Source organism: Ascaphus truei, chromosome 21 (genome assembly GCF_040206685.1).
Source record: "Ascaphus truei isolate aAscTru1 chromosome 21, aAscTru1.hap1, whole genome shotgun sequence".
Lineage (NCBI taxonomy): Eukaryota > Metazoa > Chordata > Amphibia > Anura > Ascaphidae > Ascaphus > Ascaphus truei.
Genome location: NC_134503.1, coordinates 14,483,376 through 14,506,656, shown reverse-complemented (window position 1 = coordinate 14,506,656; position 23,281 = coordinate 14,483,376). Strand labels below are relative to the sequence as shown.

At 44.5% G+C, this 23,281-nt stretch overlaps 1 protein-coding gene across 1 annotated transcript; it reads left to right on the top strand.

The window, feature by feature from the left end:
- Window positions 1-4,208: 4,208 nt before the first annotated feature.
- MAN1B1 (mannosidase alpha class 1B member 1) lies at window positions 4,209-22,907 on the top strand. The gene is made up of 13 exons (XM_075579063.1): window positions 4,209-4,466; window positions 8,734-8,842; window positions 9,625-9,758; window positions 9,880-10,016; window positions 10,343-10,452; window positions 10,703-10,888; window positions 12,151-12,299; window positions 13,287-13,475; window positions 13,569-13,759; window positions 14,887-15,007; window positions 18,984-19,184; window positions 19,662-19,793; window positions 20,542-22,907. The coding sequence occupies exons 1-13, from the start codon at window positions 4,362-4,364 to the stop codon at window positions 20,740-20,742; spliced, it is 1,965 nt and encodes a 654-aa protein (XP_075435178.1). The 5' UTR covers window positions 4,209-4,361; the 3' UTR covers window positions 20,743-22,907.
- The last annotated feature ends 374 nt before the right edge of the window (window positions 22,908-23,281 follow it).

Below are 23,281 nucleotides of genomic sequence, written 5' to 3'. Positions count from 1 at the left end.
ACTGACTTAAGAATTACTAACTTACTAAAAACCAGTGTTGCTTAGTTTGTGTTTTCGATCTGTTGTCTCTAAACCATCCACGGTTCCCAATTACGCTGGGGGTGGTCCTGGAGACCCCTAAAATGTTAAATACAGCGCTCACCCCCTTATTCTATGGCTTTTTCCACCACTTGTTAAATGTGGTCTATGAAATGCTACTTTTCAAACACTTAGCCCACCCAGTGTTTTTCAACCAGGGTTCCCTGTAATTTTCAGGTCGTTTGAAAATTGTACCAAATATTGAAGAATTTACAATGCATCTGATCTCAGACGCGCTATTAGAGAGGGTTGGGGATCATGACAAAGCATCTGATGTGAGATGCACTATTAGAGAGGGTTGGGGTTCCTTACAATGCATCTGATCTCAGACACGCTATTAGAGAGGGTTGGGGTTCCTTACAATGCATCTGATCTCAGACACGCTATTAGAGAGGGTTGGGGTTCCTTATATAGCAGGGTCCCCTGGTGCGTGCCCTGTGTTCCCTTACCTCCCGGCGCGGTCGCGCCTAGCAGTGGAGGCAAGGACAGGAGCGGGTGGCACTGCAGGGGGAGTAGGGAGCGGCGAACGGCTCACTGGAGGCTCCGGCGGCTCCCTCGTCAGGGCGCCACCATATTGGAAGCTCGCGCACGCGCAGAGGCACAGTAGGGAGTGGCGGCAATTACACAGAGGCTCCGCAAGGGCGAAAAACGACGCCAGGGAGCCAATAGCGCGACGGATTCCCCTGCACAGAATAGACACATTTTGCGTGCTGTGAAGACCACGCCAGTTGGTGCTGGGACAAAGGTAGGGGCGGTTGTGTGTGCAGGGGTCCGTAACCCTCAGCACATGACCAGATATCCCCTTAGGCCCCAGCTAGGCCCCGACTCACTGGTAAAGCTTGTGGCTGCTTTCGGGACAGGCCCTTAGGTAGGGACTCTGCCCCATTAGCCATTGGGTAGTCATTGACATTGTGACATGGACATTAGGGAATTGGTGCCTGGCAACCATGGTACTTTGGGACACTCACTGTGATTCAGGTGGGGGATATATATCTTGCTGTGGGATACAGAGTATCTATGATATTGCGTACTGAGGTTATTGTTATGTTCTTATCTGCATGTAGTATACTGTTTAACCATACTCTGGTGTATGTGGTTACTGTATGCGGGTGCTGTGTCAGGGGTATTCTACACTCTAGGATCCTGCACAGGTGGAGGCACTGTAAGTATGTTCCAGGATACACCCTAGGTTCCAATCAGCGGAGGCTCAGGCCTCCTATGAACCTGACAGGTAAAGCACCACACCTGGTAAGGACCCTATGGGGAAATCTAGGTGCATTATCTGCGATTGGGGGGAAGTGTGTTACACTTCCAAAGCGAGTCTGAGATCAGATGCAATGAAAGAGAGTTGGGATTCCTCCAAATTTCACATAGGGTTCCTTAAAAAAACACAAAAAGGTTGGCAACCACTGACTGCCATTAACTTGATACTTGTATTTATTATTATTATTATTAATAATAATATCATCTACATTTATGGTGTTTCTCAAGAAGAAAAAGTGTGAGACCCTGTTCCTAAACCGTTGCTCGGTATATTGCAGCTGAGGAAGGTGGGTTAATGATATTTAAAGCTAACCATGAGAAAGGTGTGAACATTGCAGGAGGTCTGGGTCTATTGATAAACATCAAAGTTGTTTTGGAGCACGATGGGACACTACTATGTTGCGTGTTTGAACGACAAAATCAACCTGCTTTGCAACTGGGTGATTTTTACAGATTGACACCTTCCCATTTTGGGATCACTTGTGCACATATCGACAGTTGTAGGTGTTTTGGCGTTCCATCCCAAACTCCTGTAGACTCAGGCTCATCAATATCAGAGTGCAATTACACTATCATACAAACGTACACATAATGAATATTTTCTGCTATGTTTGTTTCTCTGCCCTAGCAAAAATATGATAATTATGCGTAGGAGAGAGTGTTATGGATTACAGGTAGCATAAGGTACATGTATAGCATAATTGTTATAGATTACAGGTAGCATAAGGTACATATATAGCATAGTAATGTGTCTTAGTACAGCTTAGAGCATACTGTCGCAATATTAACTACTTTTTCTTGCTTTGGAATAATATCAGTTACCAGAAGTTTGCAGATAGAATTTCTTTGATATGCCAGGAAATGGCCAGGCTGTATTGTTGAAACATATGTCGCTAAGAGGCAGGTATTTAGCATAAAGAAGAAGTTACTTGAACTGCATGCATCCTGTGATTAATTTGCAATGCCAGTAAGTCAGAAGTTATTTCCACACATGTACAACAAACGGACAATAAAAGGTTAGCATAACACCATGTTAGATGAGAACCGGGTGGCGAGCCATGAGACGAGACCTACCGAGACTGGCATGACATATAATACCTTTGTGGTCGTGAGTATGACAGGCATACTAACTAAATAACCTCTGCATAGATTATGGATTGTTAGCTTATTTTGCTTATCTTGTTTTTCTTGTTATTTTGTTGTATTACAATAAACAACAAACCTTATCTTATACAAACTCTGAGTGACCTCTCTTTATAATAATCTCACAATACCCTGACAAAAAAAGGGTGTGGGACCGTTTTCTGCAGGTGAAAATTGGGATGAGTGCTTTTGCTTAGGGCAGAAAATAACTTGTTGCAAGACGTTACCTGGGAGAAGAGGGTTTGGCCTAGTGACCACATTAATACTTATGTAGCCCTTTTTCTGACACTCTAAAGAGACTACGGGTAACTGCACGCACCTCTGGCTCCAGGAGATCTGAGCCTCCGCTAGCTGGGAGCCTGGGGTAACACTTATTAGCGCAGCGCCTCCACTTACCCAGGATCCCCGTGATGTGAGATTCCCCTGGGCAAGAAACATATACACACACATATGCTTGTAACTGATTTTACTGTAACGCAATATAACCTTAGCACTCTATAATTTGCATCAACACATAACATATAACATTATACTACACACTTACTGTATCATCCTCAGCTAACTGATAATGTCTTTATAACGTGAGTGGCTCAGCCCCGCTCTTAATGAGTATTGTCCTGTACAGTAGTGGCTCAGCCACACTCTTACGAGTATGTCTCTGCCCTATCACCGCGTACCTCACACACCTTGTCCTGGTACTAATAGAAAGATGGCTCGGTGTACTTAGGCCTTTGGCCACTTCACTTAGTGTCCCCAAAGAGTTACGACTAAGGCGGGATCAGCGCCTGTTGACCGGTGTTGGTGCACTTGCTGTAAATACCTTCCGGTCACGGCGGTGACCGGTAACACTTCGAAAAGGATCAGACGAATCCTCTGCTTGCCTTTGATGTCCGCAGTGCAGCTGTCGGGTCCCAAACAGCTCACCACCAACTTGCTCCGCACACTTGTCCCCAACTGTCTACACAGTAAGGGGAATGATCGCTACCACTATGGGCGTCCCTGCAGCACAGCAGCCTACTGTGACTCAGGGGTTTTTCCTAAGGGCCTGCGGGGTAAAGCTATCCTATGCAGGCGGGTCACGGACTCCCTGCACGCACACACCCTCCTCCTTTACCTTCCGGATCCCCTCTGCCTAGCGTGGTCTCTCCCCCACGCTTCCCTTTCCTCCTCCTGTAATCCCAGCCTTCTGATTGGCTCCTCACATCAGATGACTGTCCCAGAGCTCATGGGAGTTGTAGTTTGCCAACGGAGCCTTTCCCTTATTGGTCCGTCGTTCGCGCGCTTGCACCGCGCGTGCGCGACCTCTCCGCTCTGTCAGTGCCCTCTGAAAGGTTGCGCAATAACATGGCGGCGCCCTATACTGTCGGTCCGCCGTGGAACCTGCACCACTCCCTTCTGAGCCCCCACTGCAACCACCTGAGGTATTTAACACACCCCTACACTTATTAAAGAAAATGCACAACTAAAGCCTCTTTTGGGGTTATGTACTAGACCTTGATATATATATATACAATCATTAGGTGTTTTGTATCTCAGAGTAACCCCAACATACCCCATTCCTTGTTTAAAACTGTGTCAATGGGTTGGAGAGGTGGGGAATCTGGCAGCAGTTTATATGCCCTAATCAAAGATGGCTGCCAAGTGCTTCAGTGCAGCCGATTACGTGTCCAATGCAGAGCGTCCCCTCTCATCATCGGAGCTACTCTAGTCTGCGAAGGCCAGCGTCTCTGTAGTCTTGCGCATGCGCACGCCTGCCCGTATGGCTGTTGGCAGGTTGCAGTCTGGGTTAGGCCGAAGCCTCGGGCTGGATTTGCTGCTCCTCCTCTTCCATGGGAGGTTTGTAATGGGTGCCGGTTAGTCAGGTGCGGCACTGAGCCATGTACTCCCCGCAGCGCCGGGACTTCATCTCCGTGACTCTGAGCCAGGCGGACGTGGGCGGATACAACAACAGCAAGAGCTGGAGGAGGAAGTCCTGCTGGCGGGTGAGAGACAGGGAGTGGGGGGCTGGGAGAGACCGGGCGAGGGGCTGGGTGAGACCGGGAGTGGGGGGCTGGGAGAGGGGAGGCCTGAATAGCATACACTCCAACTGTCCCAATGTAGCAGTCACTGTACTTATTACTTCCTGTATCTATTTAGGAGGTACTGTACCTATAGTGTATTATGTTCGGTATCTGGAGGTACTGTGCCTATATAATGTTCGGTATCTGGAGGTACTGTGCCTATATTATGTTCGGTATCTGGAGGTACTGTGCCTATATAATGTTCGGTATCTGGAGGTACTGTGCCTATATAATGTTCGGTATCTGGAGGTACTGTGCCTATATAATGTTCGGTATCTGGAGGTACTGTGCCTATATTATGTTCGGTATCTGGAGGTACTGTGCCTATATTATGTTCGGTATCTGGAGGTACTGTGTCTATATAATGTTCAGTATCTGGAGCTACTGTGCCTATAGTATATTATGTTCGGTATCTGGAGGTACTGTGCCTATAGTATATTATGTTCGGTATCTGGAGGTACTGTGCCTATAGTATATTATGTTCGGTATCTGGAGGTACTGTGCCTATAGTATTTTATGTTCGGTATCTGGGGGTACTGTGCCTATAGTATATTATGTTCGGTATCTGGGGGTACTGTGCCTATAGTATATTATGTTCGGTATCTGGGGGTACTGTGCCTATAGTATATTATGTTCGGTATCTGGAGGTACTGTGCCTATAGTATTTTATGTTCGGTATCTGGAGGTACTGTGCCTATAGTATTTTATGTTCGGTATCTGGAGGTACTGTGCCTATAGTATTTTATGTTCGGTATCTGGAGGTACTGTGCCTATAGTATATTATGTTCGGTATCTGGAGGTACTGTGCCTATAGTATATTATGTTCGGTATCTAGAGGTACTGTGCCTATAGTATTTTATGTATCTGGAGGTACTGTGCCTATATTATGTTCTATATCTATTAAAGCCAGGTTTACCTTTTTTATACCTATTCCTGCCTGTGTGTTGAGCTCCACTGTCTTGCTCACATTGGCTGAAGCTTGAAACCTTGAGTTAAGTACAGCAGCATGAAGATAAATGATCAGCAGGTCACAGTGAAGTTGCCCCCACCTCTGTCTTACGTATATACAAATAACGCCTTGGTGCTAAGGGGTCACAACACCATAGTGCCACGGCCCCTTCTGCAAAGCGCAGTCATGTGACTGCGGTGGCCCTTGAAATGGAATAGGGGTGCTCTTCCTTTCCCCTTCACAGCAGATTGTGACTTGAGCTCCATGAGGGTAAAAATAGCCAGGGGGTTCAGGAGTGCCAGAACCATGACATAGTGACTGTCTTGTGGCACCCAAATGCTTAGTTAATACAAGTGTTTTTATGGTCACATCATGATCCCTGTATAAATAAATTGCATGTTACAGTGCCTTCATTGGAAGTGCTCACTTTGCTTGTAAGTTCCTGTATCCCCCGTTGACAGAGGAACTAAAGTGTACATGGTTTCCTGTGCCCAACTACTACTACTACTAGGAGATGGGGTGCTCTGGAGGGGCAGGTTACTGGGCAGGCGTGACCCAACGGACCTTGATACTGGTGGAGGGCATTGCAGGACGTTAATTCTGGAGGGATGAGGCACACCATGGAGTCTTTTATACCGGGGAAGGCTGAGTTTCACTCGTTGGAGTTAACTTTCAGCTATCAGTACTGTCATAGACATTGAGAGTGTTCCTTTACTGTTTTTAAACGTGCCCTAATACATTTTTGCACCTAGTTCTTGGCAGTATTTGGTCAATTTTCTTCAGCAGCAGATGCACCGCCGTTTTTTCAATTTGTTTATAGACATTGAGAGAGTCGCTGTATCACGAATCAGAAGATTCCCTTTTTGCTGCTTAGAAACCCCAAATCATCACTTTCTTGGACGGGCTCTTGATTGAAGGGGAGGAGGGCGAGTAAGCTGTCAAGTCTGTCGTGTTATAAACCTCATTTCTGGTGTGTCAGATTTAACTGTAGACTGTCTCGCTAATCCCTTCTGGTAGCTCAGAGGTATACATAACCCTTTTGCCGTTTGGTCTTTCGGTATGGGTGAATAAGAAGAAAGGGGAGTTGAGAATGCGGGATACGGTGCAAGGGACAGCGACCATTATTATTGTTTTTGTATCGCCAGTGGGCACAGTTCTTTTTTTTTTATTACAAGCATATAGTGGCTCAGCGTGAGAAATACAAAACCACTAGGTGTAAATATATGTATTGACAAATCTCTGTGCGTAGGAAAGTCAATACGTGTTTGACAGTTCGACTGACATTTTTCCAGCTATTGAAACACTTCCTGTGTGAGACGTGTCTTGTCAGCACTATGACTGCAATCTTAAAGCAGCAGTTCAAGCAATATCCTACATGTGTTTTTTAATAAATCAGTTTTTTACTATGAGAAAATACTTGTAGCATTTAAAATTTAAAAAAAAATGTTTTGTTTTTTACTGTTTCTAATGTAGGAAGCATTTCCTAAGTGACAGCCCCCTTCCCCTTCTGATAGGCTCTGGCTCTTGAGCCCCGCCCTCTCTAGCAGTGAACCAATTGTATCTAGTAACTGCCCAGTCGATCATATTCCAGAAACTACATTGCCCACAATGCTGTGCAAGATCTGAATTAAATAACCTGTAGCAAGCGATCGATTACAGGAGAACAGATCGATCTGCAGCTTAGCTAATCACTTGTCAGTGTGCAGATTGTAGTGATGCACATATTGAATGGAACAAAAAATATTTAAAAAAAACGGCAGCTTGAACTGCAGCTTTAAAGGTACAAGCCCTTCTTGTTTTCAAAAGGATGTTTTTTTTGGGGCCAGCTATGTGGGATTGCACCCTTTACATGGGTTGACTGCCTTTGTTCAGATATATTAATCAGTGAGACTGCATGGGAGCATGTTCGGGCTTCAGTAGAGGGAATGGAAGGATTAGTTCTGTAAACTATCTTCATTTTATCAGGACCGTCTGGTTCTTTCCTGATTTTGTGACTCCTCCTGGGGTTTGTAACTGCTTTTCAAAGCGCCAAGAACAGGATTACAAATGTCAGAATGGTATAGCAAAGGTTTTAGAATCAGGCTCGGGTCAAAGTGTTCTGGAAATGTGTATTTGGTTAGCATATGCAGAATAAGGGTAAGTGGGAGCATATGTTATTAGCCTGGGAATATGGATAGGAAGTATCATGTTACCTCATATGATATCCCAAGGGGTCGTGGTGAGGAAAGTAAATTAATTCTCTTGATCAGTTGGGCGTGAAATGCAGGGGGCTCAGGTGGGGAGACAAACGATAATGAGTGACCGAGAAGATAAAGCTAACATTACTCTCTTGATCCTTGCAAAACATTTTGTGTCGAAGGCATCAAGATATGAACAAGAGAAGCTACAAAGTCTGGGTAATGACCATGACAAAGGTAACTGGTAGTTGGTAGGAAATACATGTAGGTTCTGCATGGGGTGGAATTGTGTCTGAAATTCTGTGTACAGTGCTGCAACTTCAGCTCTGTATATAAGACTAAATAGCTTCGTTATGTGAGTGTGTCCGGGAGCCAGAGCTGAAAGTCCATTACCATATATCTGTCATCATAACTCTATGCCCAGGGCATACTTGAAAATGAGAGGTAACTCAATGTACTACTTCCTGGTAAAACATGTTATAAATAAATACAGTGAGATCTCCAGAAAATGTTCACCAACCAGTTTTGTGTGAGGTTGAAACCTCTGTCTGTGTTAGAGGTGTTGGCTTTTCACCCAGGAAAATACTTAAAAAACTAATTACAAATTCCATAGAAATGAGTCACCTTGGCAATCTCATTTAAAGTTTTTTTTTTTATGGACGCTTGAAACAAATCCAAGTTTGACACCTGAGTGAAATAAGTGTGTGCAAAACAATCTCTCATTTAATCTTCAATTGCATAAAGAAAGTTGTTTTGTGATTTACTCGTAGGTTTATTTGATGGCAACCTATTGATGTGCTGTGTATAGGAGTGAGATGTACAGCATTTATAATCTTTGTATAGTGCAGACAGACTCCTTAACAAGGAAAGCACTTGCACAGTGTCTTAGCAGATAGTGTAATATGTCCAAGCTGTGTGGAGACAGTGACATGATTGCCCCCCACCGGTCACTCGCTGTGGATTTCATGACTGTGAATGCAGTGGGACAACAAAATTCTAAACAGCAACAACCTTCTTCCTGCAGAACACACGACTCAGCCTTCCTTCCCCTCTTGTCTCTTAGAAATGGAAACAGCTGTCAAGGTTACAGCGCAATGTCATCCTCTTCCTGTGTGTCGTGCTTGCAGTATGTGGCGTGGTATCCTATTCCAACCTGGGCGAACACTGGAGGAGTATGTAACACCGTTTTAATTTTTATTTAAGTAGTGCTTATAGCTCAGTACAAAATAGAAACATTTAGGAACAAGGCAGTGCTCTTGACATAGTAACATGTTCGATCATGTCAGTGTTTCTGAAATTTTTTGTTTGGTAGCACTGCATCCTTCCTGGAGGGTGGTCAGTTAACATTAACTCCTTGACTGCTGGAGATGCCTGAAACGCATTGAAGGCAGCGCGTGTGTAGGCCTCCCTGGCAATGCAAAGGTTGATTAAAACTCTTTCTGTAACTTTTCATGGAAAGGTCTGTATTATGATGCTCGGAAAGTCTCTCTTCCCATCTAGGATCACTGGAGAGGGTCTGGTGGTCTGAAAGATTGGCTGAATACTTAAACATGGGCCCTGGAGAAACAAGGTTTCCATACATGTTGAACCTGATAGTAGGCTTGCAGAGGGTGTGTTCATGTCCTAACCATATTTGTATTCACTTCTGCTGTTATTCTCTGGGTTATATACATACATTTGAAATATATACCGTGTGGGCTTGAATATAGTGCTATATTTTTTTCCTAAAAATGTCCTTCCGATAACTGTACCCGTATTATATGCGCAGCCTAACACCTTTTATTTTTCATGTAGAACACCTGCAAAACTTTAGGATCGTATTATGTGCGAGGCCGGACTATATTCGGGCCAATACGGTATATTGTATTATTTGAGCTACAAACATGGTTTATGTGTGTGTGTGTTTTTATCCTGTGTTGAGCTTGTGTGCTGATTTATCAATACATTTGTTTAGCTCTGACGAGTCGATCAGAAGAACATTATGAGGCTCAGGAGGTACCCGGTCTAAACCCTGCACTGCCGGTGGTGTTACCAGTCCCCAAGAGGGCAGAGGGCGTAGTCCAGGATCAACTAAATCCACCATCTCAGGTATCACAGTGTGGGGGGTAGAGGGAATTAGATTTTGTTAGGGTGGCTCATTAAGGAGCGAACCCCAAAAACCTGCTGTAGCATTCTTGGAGAATGTCTTAATTTTGTTCTTGCTTTTTAGAAACCCAGGAAGCCAAACAAACGTGGTCCCCCCAATATAAAACCCCAGACTGTGAAGAACATAATATCGGAAGACATTGAGCAGAAACCAGAGCAGGCAGAGGATCAGCAGGCAGAGGAGCAGCAGCCTGTCATTAGGTACTGACCAGTCTGTGCTTTTCCGACGGGGCGACGTAAATCGGATCAAATGGGTACTAATGGCAAGGGGCATATTCAGTAAATATAGATAATTGGCACCATTTCTTAAGCTCTCTATATACAGATTTTTAAATAATTAAAAAATATAAAATTTCTAGCACCAACTGCTTGCGAGTCGGTTTCTATATCGCCCGTACCTATTTTTTTTTTTTTTTTTTATTGCGCAAAAAAGGTGAACTATTGTATATGTAGAGAGATTGTGTGACAGGATTGGTCGCCAGTCCCATACCTGCCCAGTTGACATGTTCCCCATGTTGTGTACGCAGCTGGAGAGGAGCAGTCATAGAGCCTGTGCAGACCTCCGAAACTTCTCTGCCCAAAGTAAAAGAACAGACACAGGCTGCTCCTCAGGATGATGTTGTCGAAAAGGACCCAGGTATTGCAAATAAATACTTGATCCTGTGCCTTAAAGATCCCCTGACTCATTTCTATTATGCAGGGGTTTTGAATGCTCTGGTATACGTTGCCTGGTAGTGTAATGCTAATCCCTCAGATCTCTGTTACATGTGACATTTCTGGCATGGTGTCCCAGTGGTGGCAGTGTGCTGCTGTGGCACAGGATAAGTGTGGGAAGGATGAGCTCAGCCTTCTGAGAATACCCTGACTCTGCACCATCTCCTTCCCAGTCCCCATCAGTGAGCGTCAGGAGGCAGTGGTGGAGGCGTTCAGTCACGCTTGGAAGGGGTACAAGGACTTTGCCTGGGGTCATGACGAGCTGAAACCTATCTCCAAATCCTACAATGAGTGGTTCGGCCTGGGGCTCACACTCATAGATGCCTTGGACACCATGTGGATCATGGGACTGAAAGACGGTAATTATCTCATCCAGAAATTGAAGTAACTACACATCCCTGGTCATCCGTTTGTACTCTGGAGTTCCTCACAGTGCATTGCAGGGCAATCTGGTTGCAGAGGGCGGTGGCTAACTTTTGTATGTGTTTCTGTGCCAGTGTTTGCACTTCCTTGCTATCCTGCCTTCTGTTCTCATGTTGCTATACCACTCTTTGTTTTATGGATAAGACTTGAACCCTATGTCAGTGCTCTTTGCATGCCAGGATTTGTACTAAGCTTGACAGACTTTGTCACATAAGTGCCTTCTGCCTCTTTAGCAGTGACAATTTGGTAGGTTGTTGGTCCTGTTTCCTCTCCCCTACTCTTTCCTCCCCTTCAATATACTATTATTTTAGTTATTTATTTATAAAATATTTTACCAGGAAGTAATACATTGAGAATTACCTCTCGTTTTCAAGTATGTCCTGGGCAGAGTTATAACAATACATGGTTACATTACTTAAACAGACGTTATACAGTCAATTCACTGACATTTCATGGACAGTTAGTCGGAAAATTGTGTGCAGGGGATAAAAGGGCTGGTGAGTTTCAGATTTAAATATAGCAATTTTAACAGCGGCTAACGGCTCACACCCTTTAGCTACGCCAAAGTCTGTCTGTCTTTGAGGTGACGTAGATGTAGACATTGAATGCAGCTGTGGTTTCAGAGTCCTTTTATCCTCCAGGGGCATTAACATTCCAAGGGGGGGAGGCCCGACAAAACACAGCAGTAAGCATAGTTAGAGATTAACCCTTAGCACGCTGGTTCTGTGCAGAGGGGAGCAGCTCTTGGGCAACCCCATCAGGCGTCTGCCTTTTGGGGCGCTGCAAATGTAGACTGATGGGTTCAGATTGAATGCAGCTGTGGTTATTACTAGGGAGCCAGTTAAAAAGTGAATGTTTAATTTATTGAGTTTTACCCACTTCTCACTTTAATGTATAGTGGCCTATGTCCTTGTGTCATCCCTTGGAGTGAGGGGCAGAATGAATGAAAGTGAGAGCTAGGTTCCCTCTGTCTCATGAAGCTCAGGGCTCTATCTGTGTTTGTATACAAATTTGGAGTGGCATGAATCTCCTTGCACCAAGAAGCTTTAACAACTGAAATGTATCACTACAACGGTTTGGGCCAGAGCTTGGTATCAGTCTCTTAACTTCCTGAAAAGGGAGCTTAAGGACAACCCAAACCTGATTCTAACGGTAATTCATACATGCTTTATATCTCTCTCGCTCCATCCCGTTACAGAGTTTGAAGAAGCCAAGTCGTGGGTGACCAGCGAGCTCACATTCGATAAGAACGTAGATGTCAACCTGTTTGAGACCACCATCCGGATCCTTGGAGGGCTTCTGAGCACATACCACCTAACACAGGATAGCATGTTCTTGGATAAAGCTGTACGTCTAACAGCAAATCAAATCAAGTGTTAGAGTGAACTCCATGCAATCACACACACGTCTTGTTCTCAGAAGGGAAGTGTTTAAAGCACAATCCATCTCTGCGTGTGAAGGAGTGGTAGGACAGCGAAAGAACTCGATTGCATTACACATTTTCTACCTTATTATTGCATTTAAATGCTTTTGCAAACGTGAACACTTAACCTGACTCTGGAACAAACTATTAATGTCACAGAATACTTTAGCGACGGGATGGTTGGAGACTTATACCCAACTGGGGAAACCGCGCATTAACAAATCCAACCTTGCAGTGATTAGGATAGACTTGAAGGTGGTTTTATAAAACACAATAGCAACCGTTTACATTTGGGTTGTGGTCCATACTAAAGACTACAAAATACAGTGTAATATGGCAATGGGGCAAGTGAAATTGAAGTCAACAATTAAAAGCTATTGCGGTGTTCCACAACACTTATTTATTTCTCCGCAAGGAAGTCACATGATCGTATGATCTAATTGCCCACTTGTCAGTTTATCACTGAACGTTTCTATAACACTAGCTAGAAACTGAAATTCAGAACTCCTACTAAAGGTTACATTCACAATAGCATTTGCAGTTTCCATGATGTAAAATGCAACTGGAAATGCCCTTTATTCTTTTATTTTAAATGCAGAGCAAAGTCTTTCATGATTAATGCAATGAGTATTGCACTATTGTCTGCCAAGCGAATCCTCAGGTTGAGTGTGCGACACCCTCCGTGTGGGACATTGGTTAAAAAACACGGAATCGGTCAGTGGGAGATGAAAGATATCATTCTAAATAGCTGCGCATCGCACTCTAAACAGAACAACTCCCTTTTGTTATCTGCAGACTCTTCAGTCGTCCAAAGATGGCACCGCAGTCTATTTTTGAAATAAAACCCCTTTGATGTCCCCATCATTGCTTGTTTTGTAGACTGAAATGCTCTCTGTCCTCTGTCTCCCCAGAAAGATATCGGGACCCGCCTGCTACCAGCCTTTAACACCCCATCCAAGGTGCCTTACTCAGATGTGAACATCGGCCGCGGCACTGCCCACCCTCCCCGCTGGACGTCCGACAGCACCGTGGCCGAAGTGACCAGTGTCCAGCTGGAGTTCAGGGAGCTGTCTCGTCTCACAGGCGATGACAACTTCCAGGTAACCGGGCAGTCGCTGTCTGTTTCCCCGGATGCCGCTTCATTTCTCCGAGCCGCAGATAACCGTGATGTTATTTCTCCCATCTCTTTACAGAAAGTGGTAGACCAAGTCACCCAGCACGTGCATAACCTGTCTGGGAAACGCGATGGGCTGGTACCTATGTTTATCAACACCAACAGCGGGCAATTCAGCCACCTTGGGGTGTTCACTCTGGGAGCTCGGGCTGACAGCTACTATGAATACCTGCTTAAGCAATGGATCCAGAGTGGGAAGAAAGAGAACTCGTAAGTCCCTCGTACAAATGGTTATTTTCTTCTTTACTTTGACTGTAGCCTAATGACGTATCTGGCATGCCACAATCGCTTAGGACACACTGGGGATGTCATAGGCGCGTGGTCATTTTTCTAGGAGGTAATCGGGCGGATGACCAGCCCGATCTAAATGAAAGTGGAGCCCGCCACCACTTTCCTGTGTCCGAGGCCTGGGCGCTCCATGCGATCACTCCGGAAGCCATCACATGGCACGGAACTGGCGAAGATCCTGCACTGCCGGAACCCCCCGGCACGGCAAAGGCTTCCATTTGTAGAAGTGCATGAGAGACACACACACACACACACACACACACACACACACACACACACACATCAACCTAACCGCACCTCTAAACAAGACACATAGATAAAGCAGCATTAGTGCATGTAATCCTCACAAAGAGGCACGTTGCTCAGTCTTGGTTTATAATTTCAGACAAGATGAATCCCTATTTATAATAGTCTGAGTGAATGAAATAGATAGAGCAGGGGGGCGCAACATTTTCGGAGGGGGGCGCTTTCAGAGGCCCCGCGCTCTTCCCCATTGGTCATGTAGGGTTCCCAGCCGTACATAATAATAAAATGGACATATTGTTGTCATTATGTGCGGTCAATTACTCTTTCCATAATATTGTTATGGGCTGAGGTCAAGCTTTTCCCATCAATCTCTACACCACTGTTGGATGTCTAGGTCCTTTCAAATTGAGGTAGCGTGTTGAGTTGTTTAGTGGTAGAGATGATGCCCCAAGCCAGTCGGTTCAAGAGGCCTATTTTGAGGGGCTCAGTAACACACGGTCTGTTCTGAGTAATCCTGCCCTTTGGTGACATGCTGGAACTTGGCCCTTTGGACGGCCGAGCATTCGGTGTGATGGAGTGTAACTGACCAGTCCATCTCTACAGATGACACTGTAGACAAGGCTCTGTAACTCTGCCATTCCATTCCTGAATGGTTCAATGTTACAAGCTGCAATCTTAGCGACTTTCTTCTGATTAGTCATTCCCTGGAGGGGACTCGCTCTGTTATCATTTGCATCAGTTTGTGTGAGTGCATGTAGCCGCAGTAGTAGCAGAATAGCTGAGCCTGGTTTGGTGTTTCCCAGGTTTTTGGAAGATTATATGCAGGCCATCGAGGGCGTGAAGAAGAACCTGCTGCGGAAATCGCAGCCCAGCGGCTTGACATTTGTAGGGGAGCTCGCTCACAGCCACTTCAGTCCCAAGATGGTAAGTGCTCCAGAAAACTATTCACATGCTACCAGAGGTTGCGCTTTCTCTCTGAGTACAAAATACTCCTTTTGGAATGGCTGTATATATTACATGCGTACATGCGCACATACGTATGACACTGGAGAGCCCCCACGGAGGCAGAGTGGTCGGTCACCACTCGGATCCACGAGAATATGCCCCACAATGCATTGCGTTGCGCAACTCCATGCACTGTGGGGGGGGATCTTGACCAGCAGAGCGATGACTGACAGCTCTGCCTCTGACGGACCTGCAAACCTGCGTCATCGCTGTTCTCCATAGCTATTAGCCCCAATTTATGTAAGGCGTCCCAGGTGTGTTATAGGTGTGCAAGCCCCCCTGTACTGTATATGCGTAAACGCAGCCTCTGCATGCTACAGTCCTAGCTCTTCCCCTGTCTTGTAATTCATTCAGCCTCCCCCGCCCCCCACAGGTCAGGTTTTCAGGATATCCCTGCTTCAGCACAGGTGGCTCAATCAGAGCTACCTGTGCTGAAGCTGGGATATCCTGAAAACCTGACCTGTTGGGGAGAGAGTGTGGGGGGGGGGGGGGGCTTAAGGACTGGCGTTGAACACCCCTGCGTTAACCCCTCTGCTGCCAGCAATGCATTTCGGGCCCAGGTGGCAGTGACCCCGTGTATTCCAACCTCCTTGCTCTTGTTCGTAATATTGGTTTCACTTGCATATAACTGTGTATTAAATAGCATCCTACCCGTGTTTATTATTATTATTATTTTTTTAAATCATGATAAACAGCATTGCAAACACGACTGACTTTTGCAGGGGGAATGGCAATAAGATAGGTCAGCAGTTTGTTCGTCACAGCCCACACTTGTTGGTTTGGGCTCATCCGATGGTAACCGAGCTCCTGCATTGTGGAGGGAGAAATAAAACCTCCGCTATAGTTGTGTTACACTCCGAGGTTTAGGAATTGTTCTCATGGCATTGAGTGCCGGTGTTTCCTGTAGCTTGGTGAGCTGGGTTAGCTGCTGTCGTGGTAACTGTAACCATGGCCACCTGCCCGCAGTAACACAACCTGACAGGCCCTTAGGGGCTCTGAATTAGTGCCTTGTCATTTTACTGTCACCTGAGCAGTTGGCCATATAATGTTACAGATCTGCTGTCACTGCGTACACCCTCCTGTCTCTAAGTTCTCACCCATTTACCACATAGATTGTAAGCTCTTAGGGGCAGGGATTTGCTTTTCCTGTTTATTTTATGTCTGAAGCGCTTATTCCCATTGTGTTATGTCACATGTGTTGTAAAGCGCTATATAAATAAAGATATACAAACATACATACTGCTGCTGCATTCAAAGGGTGTTTTTAGCATGTCGAGACTGTAACATGCCCCCAACCATCTCATTAAAGGAAATATTGTTTCTACATAAAAGCAGTATGTTACTCCAGCAACTGGTCTGCAGGTACAGTGCTCCTACTGCATTGTCACTGGTCCCCAGGTACATGCAGTAATGATTGCAAAGCCGGAACTATCAAACCCTATGTTAATTTGTGTGCGTGGTGGTGTAACCCTCTGCAAGATTCATGTCATTAGACTTGGAGAAGAGACTGAGAGAGTGTGTAGTTTCAAAGCCGTTACGGGTAACAGACTGTTGTGATGTACTGCATAGGATGAAAAGCTTAATCTTGGACTAATTTTATCATGATAAACGGCAGAAGTGTGGCGAATATTCCAAGGGATGATGTCTTATGGTAACCTAACTCCTGCAGTGTCTTGCATCAGTCACACCCTACTCAAATCTGAATGATTTATTTTTATTTATCAAATGTTTTACCAGGAAGTAATACAGTACATGGAGTTCTCTCGTTTTCAAGTATGTCCTGGGCACAGAGTTATGATAGCAAATACATTAAATGAAGAGGGGTATACATTATATATAAAGACATTGCATGAACAGTTAAACATAATATGTTATAGGCGTATGTAACAGTTACAGACCAGATTAAAATGTGAAACAGCTTTAGTTCTGAAAGAACTTAGACTGGCGGTGGCTGTGAGAGTCTCTGGTAGATTTTTCCAGTTGTGGGGTGCATGGTAAGAGAAGGAGGAGCGACCGGATACTTTGTTGAACCTTGGGACCATGAACAGTCTTTTGGAGTCTGATCTCGGATAGGTGCTGCATGTGGTAGGGGTGAGGAGCTTCTTCAGAAAGGCGGGTAACTTGCCCAGAAAGTATTTGAAGGCAAGGCAGGAAAGGTGAACTTTGCGCCTAGACTCAAGTGATGATCAATCTAGTTTTTTGAGCATTTCGCAGTGATGTGTGTTGTAATTACATTGGAGGACAAATCAGCATATTGAGTTGTATATAGTTTGCTATTGTGAGTTTGTGGTGCTGCACCATATACTATGTCCCCATAGTCTATAATTGGTATCACAGAGCTTTAAAAACTCTGTTTGGAAATAATCAAGCGCAGAATCGGGGTCAGGTATCAAGTAAATTCTGTACCAAGGGCAATTTGTATGATCAGCCAGAAAATGTTCTTGTGAGAAACTTTAGGGCTTGATTTGGGGTGGTCTGATTTTCCTTACACCGTTCATTATTGCATGGTCACAGAAAATGTCAGGTAGGATACCAGAGGATTGTATTCTGTTGGCGAAGATGATAGAATCCAGTCTAGCAAGGAATGGTTGTGAGATTTTAGGTTTGTCCATTTGAGTTGGGAAATTTGTTGTTAGATTTTACTGACTTGAGTTGTTTGGATTTTTTGTTTTTTCAATTGAGGTTGAAATCTTGAACAAACAGCTCACTTTTCTCGTTCAGAGTGGAAATTGAGCCATGAAACTGGGTGATATCAGTCCGGGATTGTAGTGGGGCTTTAGGAGGGCCGTAGATGCCAGCAATAACAATGGGCTTAGAGAAGGGGAGGCACATTTTGTCAACTATGATTTCAAAAGAGGGTGGGCTCGGGTCATTTTAGCTGCGTAAATTGTAAGGAGTGTTCAATATAAAGTGACTTCCCTCCTTTCTTTGACCTACAGTATCTTTCCTAGAAATGGAGTATCCCTGAATGGCGATATTTGCATTGAGGGTTTTAGAAGTTGGTTATCTTTGTGAGAGAATTATGGCTTTGGATTTATGCATAAAGCACCATGTCCAGTTTGGGCAACAAGCTACGGATATTTATATGGGCGACAGGCCTTTTTGGAACTGCAAAGGGGTATTCTCAGGGGTATGGGACAGAATTGAAAAGGGAGGGCCTGCATTCAGTTCAATATCCCCTGCTAAAGAGAGTAACAGTATAAATACAAATTTGAGTAATTGTTTGTGATGTCTGCCATTAGAGTGAGCAGTGGTTGGGGTGCTGGTTTTCAGAGGTCTGCACCAACTTTCAGTAGATAGTGCGAGGCTTTTGAGTAATCCAGGGTGTATGATGATATTGGGTGTGGGCCAGGAGGGAGGAATTTGTAGTAGATAGAGTAACATTTCAATGAGGCCACAGTAAATAGCAGACTTGAGGTAAGTAGAAGGTTCATTATCACAAACATAGCTCACTTTGCATTAAGCTGTGGTAAATTCAGTTTGAGTGCGCATTAAGCAAACCGTAGATGTGTGCCTTTTACCTGCCACTGAAAGCGTGCTGCATTTCCAATGCTAGTCTGTTCAGGTATTGCAGAGGAATTTGGGGGACGGGAGAGGAAGTTGTGTGCAGACAAGTGTTGGGAGAGACTGCAATAAATAAAGTGTACAGGGGGGTTAATTGTACAGGCTAAGAACCGTGCAATAGTCTTGTCAGATGAGCTTACAGTTTGCTAGTTAGTGCAGATTAATTTGCAGTAGGATCCAGTCCACCTCTAGTCCAACTACAGTCTAACTACATATTCACTTCAAGATTGTCACTGTAAGATAGGATATGTGCATCAGGTGTAAAATTTACAGATCTTTTCAGTAATTAAAAGCCCCTTCCCTCATTGTAACGTGTATTTTGTTCCTGCAGGATCACCTGGTGTGCTTCTTACCTGGCACCCTGGCTCTGGGAGCCCACAACGGCATTACAGCCGATCACATGGAGCTGGCAACTGCCCTGATGGAGACTTGCTACCAGATGTACAAGCAAATGGAGACCGGTCTGAGCCCTGAAATATCGCACTTCTCCCTGCACGCCGTGCAGAAGGGCCGCACGGACATAGACGTGAAGGTGAGCGGCCAAGGCATGCATTGCAGTGCAGTCCTTAACAGGCTGCAAGTTCAGCGTGACATGTCACAGCACGTTGTGGTTGCTGTGCAGGGTAGCGGGATCTGTACTCTTGAAAAATAATATATTTCCCTTTTTACACTCCAATTTCTCATTTTCTATTTTCTGTCCTTCAGATTACTCGCCAGTTAGGAAACTTACTAATAAAAATAAATAATTGGCTCTAATGGAACATTTACTAGTCTTCAATAGATATGATGGTTAGTGTAAAATTAGAGAAAAGCTTTCATAGATTTCCCCATGTTCTCCATCTCTACCTCTTGTGCCTCCTTTCTCACTGTTGTGGACCTCCCTCTGTCTCTCCCTTTGTACTTCAAGTACTTTTTTTTAAAGTGTCTTTTCAGCACGTTACCGTGCAAACCGTACATGTTGTTGTGATGTACAGTAAATGCTCTGCCTTTCACCTCCTTCACTCTGCAGCCTGCTGACCGGCACAATCTGCTGAGGCCAGAGACGGTGGAGAGCCTCTTCTACCTGTTCCGTTTCACCGGTGATACAAAGTACCAGGATTGGGGCTGGGAGATCTTGCAGAGCTTCAACAAGCACACACGGGTAATGCACCTCTCTCCCCTAGACGAACCCACAGAGGAATGTCCGACTTATTTATAGGCGCCCATGCAAGTCAGAGGTTTAATCACTTTGAACATGGCCTTTTTTTTTTTTTATTTGATAAGGGTACTGCAAGTTTACATTTGTTGTAGGTTGTGTTACCGCTTAATGGACTCGCACAAGTTCTTCATTTATGGATTTATGCTGTGTATATAGAGCTTTTAAAACCTCACAGCACCCTTCTTCACGTGACTGGGTTTGTGACACTTGGTAACGTAGTCATTTTACTGAATAGTTAAAAAAAAAAAAAAAAATCTGTGCCAAAAAAGGAACAATAATGGCTTAGAATTAAAGGACAATGTAAATATTCATCTACATAGCTCAGGGGTGGCCAACTCAGAATGACTGAGCCACTGATTGTGCCACCTGTGCTGAAGCAGAGATAGCCTTAAAACCTGACCTGTTGGTGGCCCTTGAGGACTGGAGTTGTCCTTCCCTGCCATACGGCCTTATGTTGCTTCTACAGTAGCTATATATAACTAAATATGCACATTTTCCAAACAACGTACCTAGTATATTTTAATATTGTTGATTTGCCCTCATTTTCCATCACTATTCTAAAAAGCAATCACTAGCCTCGTAACTGTTTGTTTCAAAGTAGCTCTTGGCTTGACTGAGTTAACCATTTGACATATCCTGGTTGCCTCTCTCTCTCTCTCTCTCTCTCTTAAAATGTTTCTTCCCTTCTCAGGTTCCCACAGGTGGGTTTTCCTCCATCAACAACGTGCAGAGCGCCATCAACCCTGAGCCTCGGGATAAGATGGAGAGCTTCTTCCTGGGAGAGACCCTGAAATACCTGTACCTGCTCTTCTCAGATGATGTGGACCTTCTGAATCTGGACAAGGTTGTCTTCAATACAGAAGCTCACCCACTTCCCATCTGGACATCTTAAAAGGATCGGTTTCTTCTCTGTAAAGCCAGTTTACTACTATTGGTATGGGGTTAAGCAAGAGGGGAGCCTAGGTGAAAAGCTCTTACTTTCACCATCCCTTCCCATGGATGCTCTGCTTCCATTACGGCTGCTGTTATAATATTGTAAACATCGTGGTGTTCCTCTTGGGAAAATAAAAATGTATGTACTGTAAAAAGCAGGACATGGTGTCTGCACCATCAGGGACGAGCTGCTTCTTTCTGCTATAAGTGGGTGCAGATGATAGGCCTGTGAGTTGGCAGAAGTCTGGTAGCAACCACGAGACTTCACTCAGGACTAAGAGGCTGCTTGGGAAGGTGATGTTGGAGAGGTGGTTTGTTGACCTCTGGAATTGAAAGGTTAAACCACTTCACCCCTGAAATTTGCCTATTGTTAAAGACGGGTGCAGCTTTGATGGCAGTAAAATACCAAGAAGTTTTGCTAGCATCAGGATATCTTCCTGCGTAATGTGCCTCTAGTCATGTAAGAAGATGAGGACTATCTGATACCAAGCTCTTAAAAAAAGCTGTAAAACTCAGGGATGAAGCGGTTAAGACGAGAAGACTGATCTGAGCCCTTGAACACATTCTTTATCAAGCATGGGTGAGCAGTGATGTTCTCTTTTGAAGAGCATACATATAGATACATTGCAGAGGAATTAAGCAGGGTGGTTGATAAACCGGTTCAGGACAGGACTTCCCCATGTTCGGGACTGAGGGCCGTCCCACTTTTTCTGTATGGGAATACTGTGAATAAACCGCAGGAGAGCTGTGACCCCCCCCCCCCCTCCCCCAATTAAACCGGTCACCATCTCCTTACAGACTGAAACATTTTCCAGGACAGACGAGTAGAAATCAGTCTCTTAAATTTCCAACACATGGCCGGCACTTACATTGTGATAATCTGCGTGTTGATCCATTCATTGCAGAACGTAATGACATTGTGGTTCCTCTGACATTCGCGTACATACTAGTTTACAATATGCCACCTTCATCACACCGGTGGGGGGGAAAAAAATGTCCTTTGTGGTTGTACGTGCAGTATAATTTGCAGATTTATTTTGTTCAGCAAGTTGCAGCATATTTTGTTGTGTGGATGCTGATGGTGTATTGCTGAGATAATGCTCCAACTTGTTCCAGGTCACATCTGCACTATTTATTGGCTCAAACCAGTGAAATGCTTACATAATGCTAGTTGAAGACCAAATGCAGAACTCTGGTAGGGGAGATGTTTCAGGAGCTGATGCCTGCAGGTATAATAATCTCCGTTGTGTGACGTTTAGTCACCAGTTGAATGAGCCAATCTGGAGCTTTGTTTTATGTTCATAACCAGGTTTTTTTTTTTTTTTTTTTTCTACCATGTGAACTAAAAAGGACTGCTTTGAAATGCAGATTAGCAAAGCACAGGCAACCTAACTGTATTGTTACAATGTGACTTTTAGGTTCTTATTGACCCATTTCCTGTTGGATCAGCTACGTGTTGCTCAATGCCTGCTCATCCCAGCAGCAATGTAAGGGTAAACATATTGGGCTATTTCAGGGAACAAGTAATCGGATGTTCCTGTTTTTCTTATCAGGTAAAAAATTATAGAAAATGGTTTCAAAATAATATATAAATGTTATATATAAAATTTATTTTATTTGGGGATTGGGATAGGGATAAGGTGTTTCATTTTTTTTTTTTTAAATGGTATATTTGATATATTTTTGTTTCTGTAATTTAAGTATAGTTGGTTAGGTAAATCCTAGTTTTCCTCTCTTGCTAAGGGGGCAGAAACACAATGTAAAACCGTACCGTGCCGCTTACAGCAAAGGGGAAACGGAGCACGACTCAACAGGCACTCAGACCTCTGGGTTACCAGCATATTAGAAACAATTAGACCAGTCATTGACTGAGCCATCTGTGCTGAAGCAGGGATTTCCTGAAGACCTGACCTGTTGGTGGCACTTGAGGGCTGGAGTTCCCCCCACCCCCCCTTGAATTACAGAACCTTTCTTTCCATTATCAGTGTATTGAAACAGAAGGGATCGTTTTGACATGTTAAGACAGGGTTAACATTCACAAGTGAAATTACAGCCTTTCCTTTAACTCTTTCTCTGCCATAAAAGCCCCTGCAATAGAAGGCATTGGTATACTCAAAAAACAAATGGGGGACACCGCTTTTACACAGGTACACGGCTGATACCACTAATCCTGCACCCTAAACCGTTTTAAAGTACACAAAGTGCAATATTGAAAATGAATACCAGAATCCTGTTGTCCTGCGCAAACTAATGGCTGATCTTTTTAGAACCTATTTAATGGTCTGTGAGAAGAGGAAAGGTACTGGCAACTAAGGGGTTAAGGATGGTCTTTGACCTGTACTTTTACATGCTGATCTAGAGCAGGGTGGCTAACCCGTGGACCGTAGCATTTGGAATGGCCTTGCATCCACCCCCCATTTTATTGGACCACCTGAAAAATAGGTTGGTAATCCTTGATCTAGAGCAGGAGTGGCTAACTCCAGTCCTCAAGGGCCACC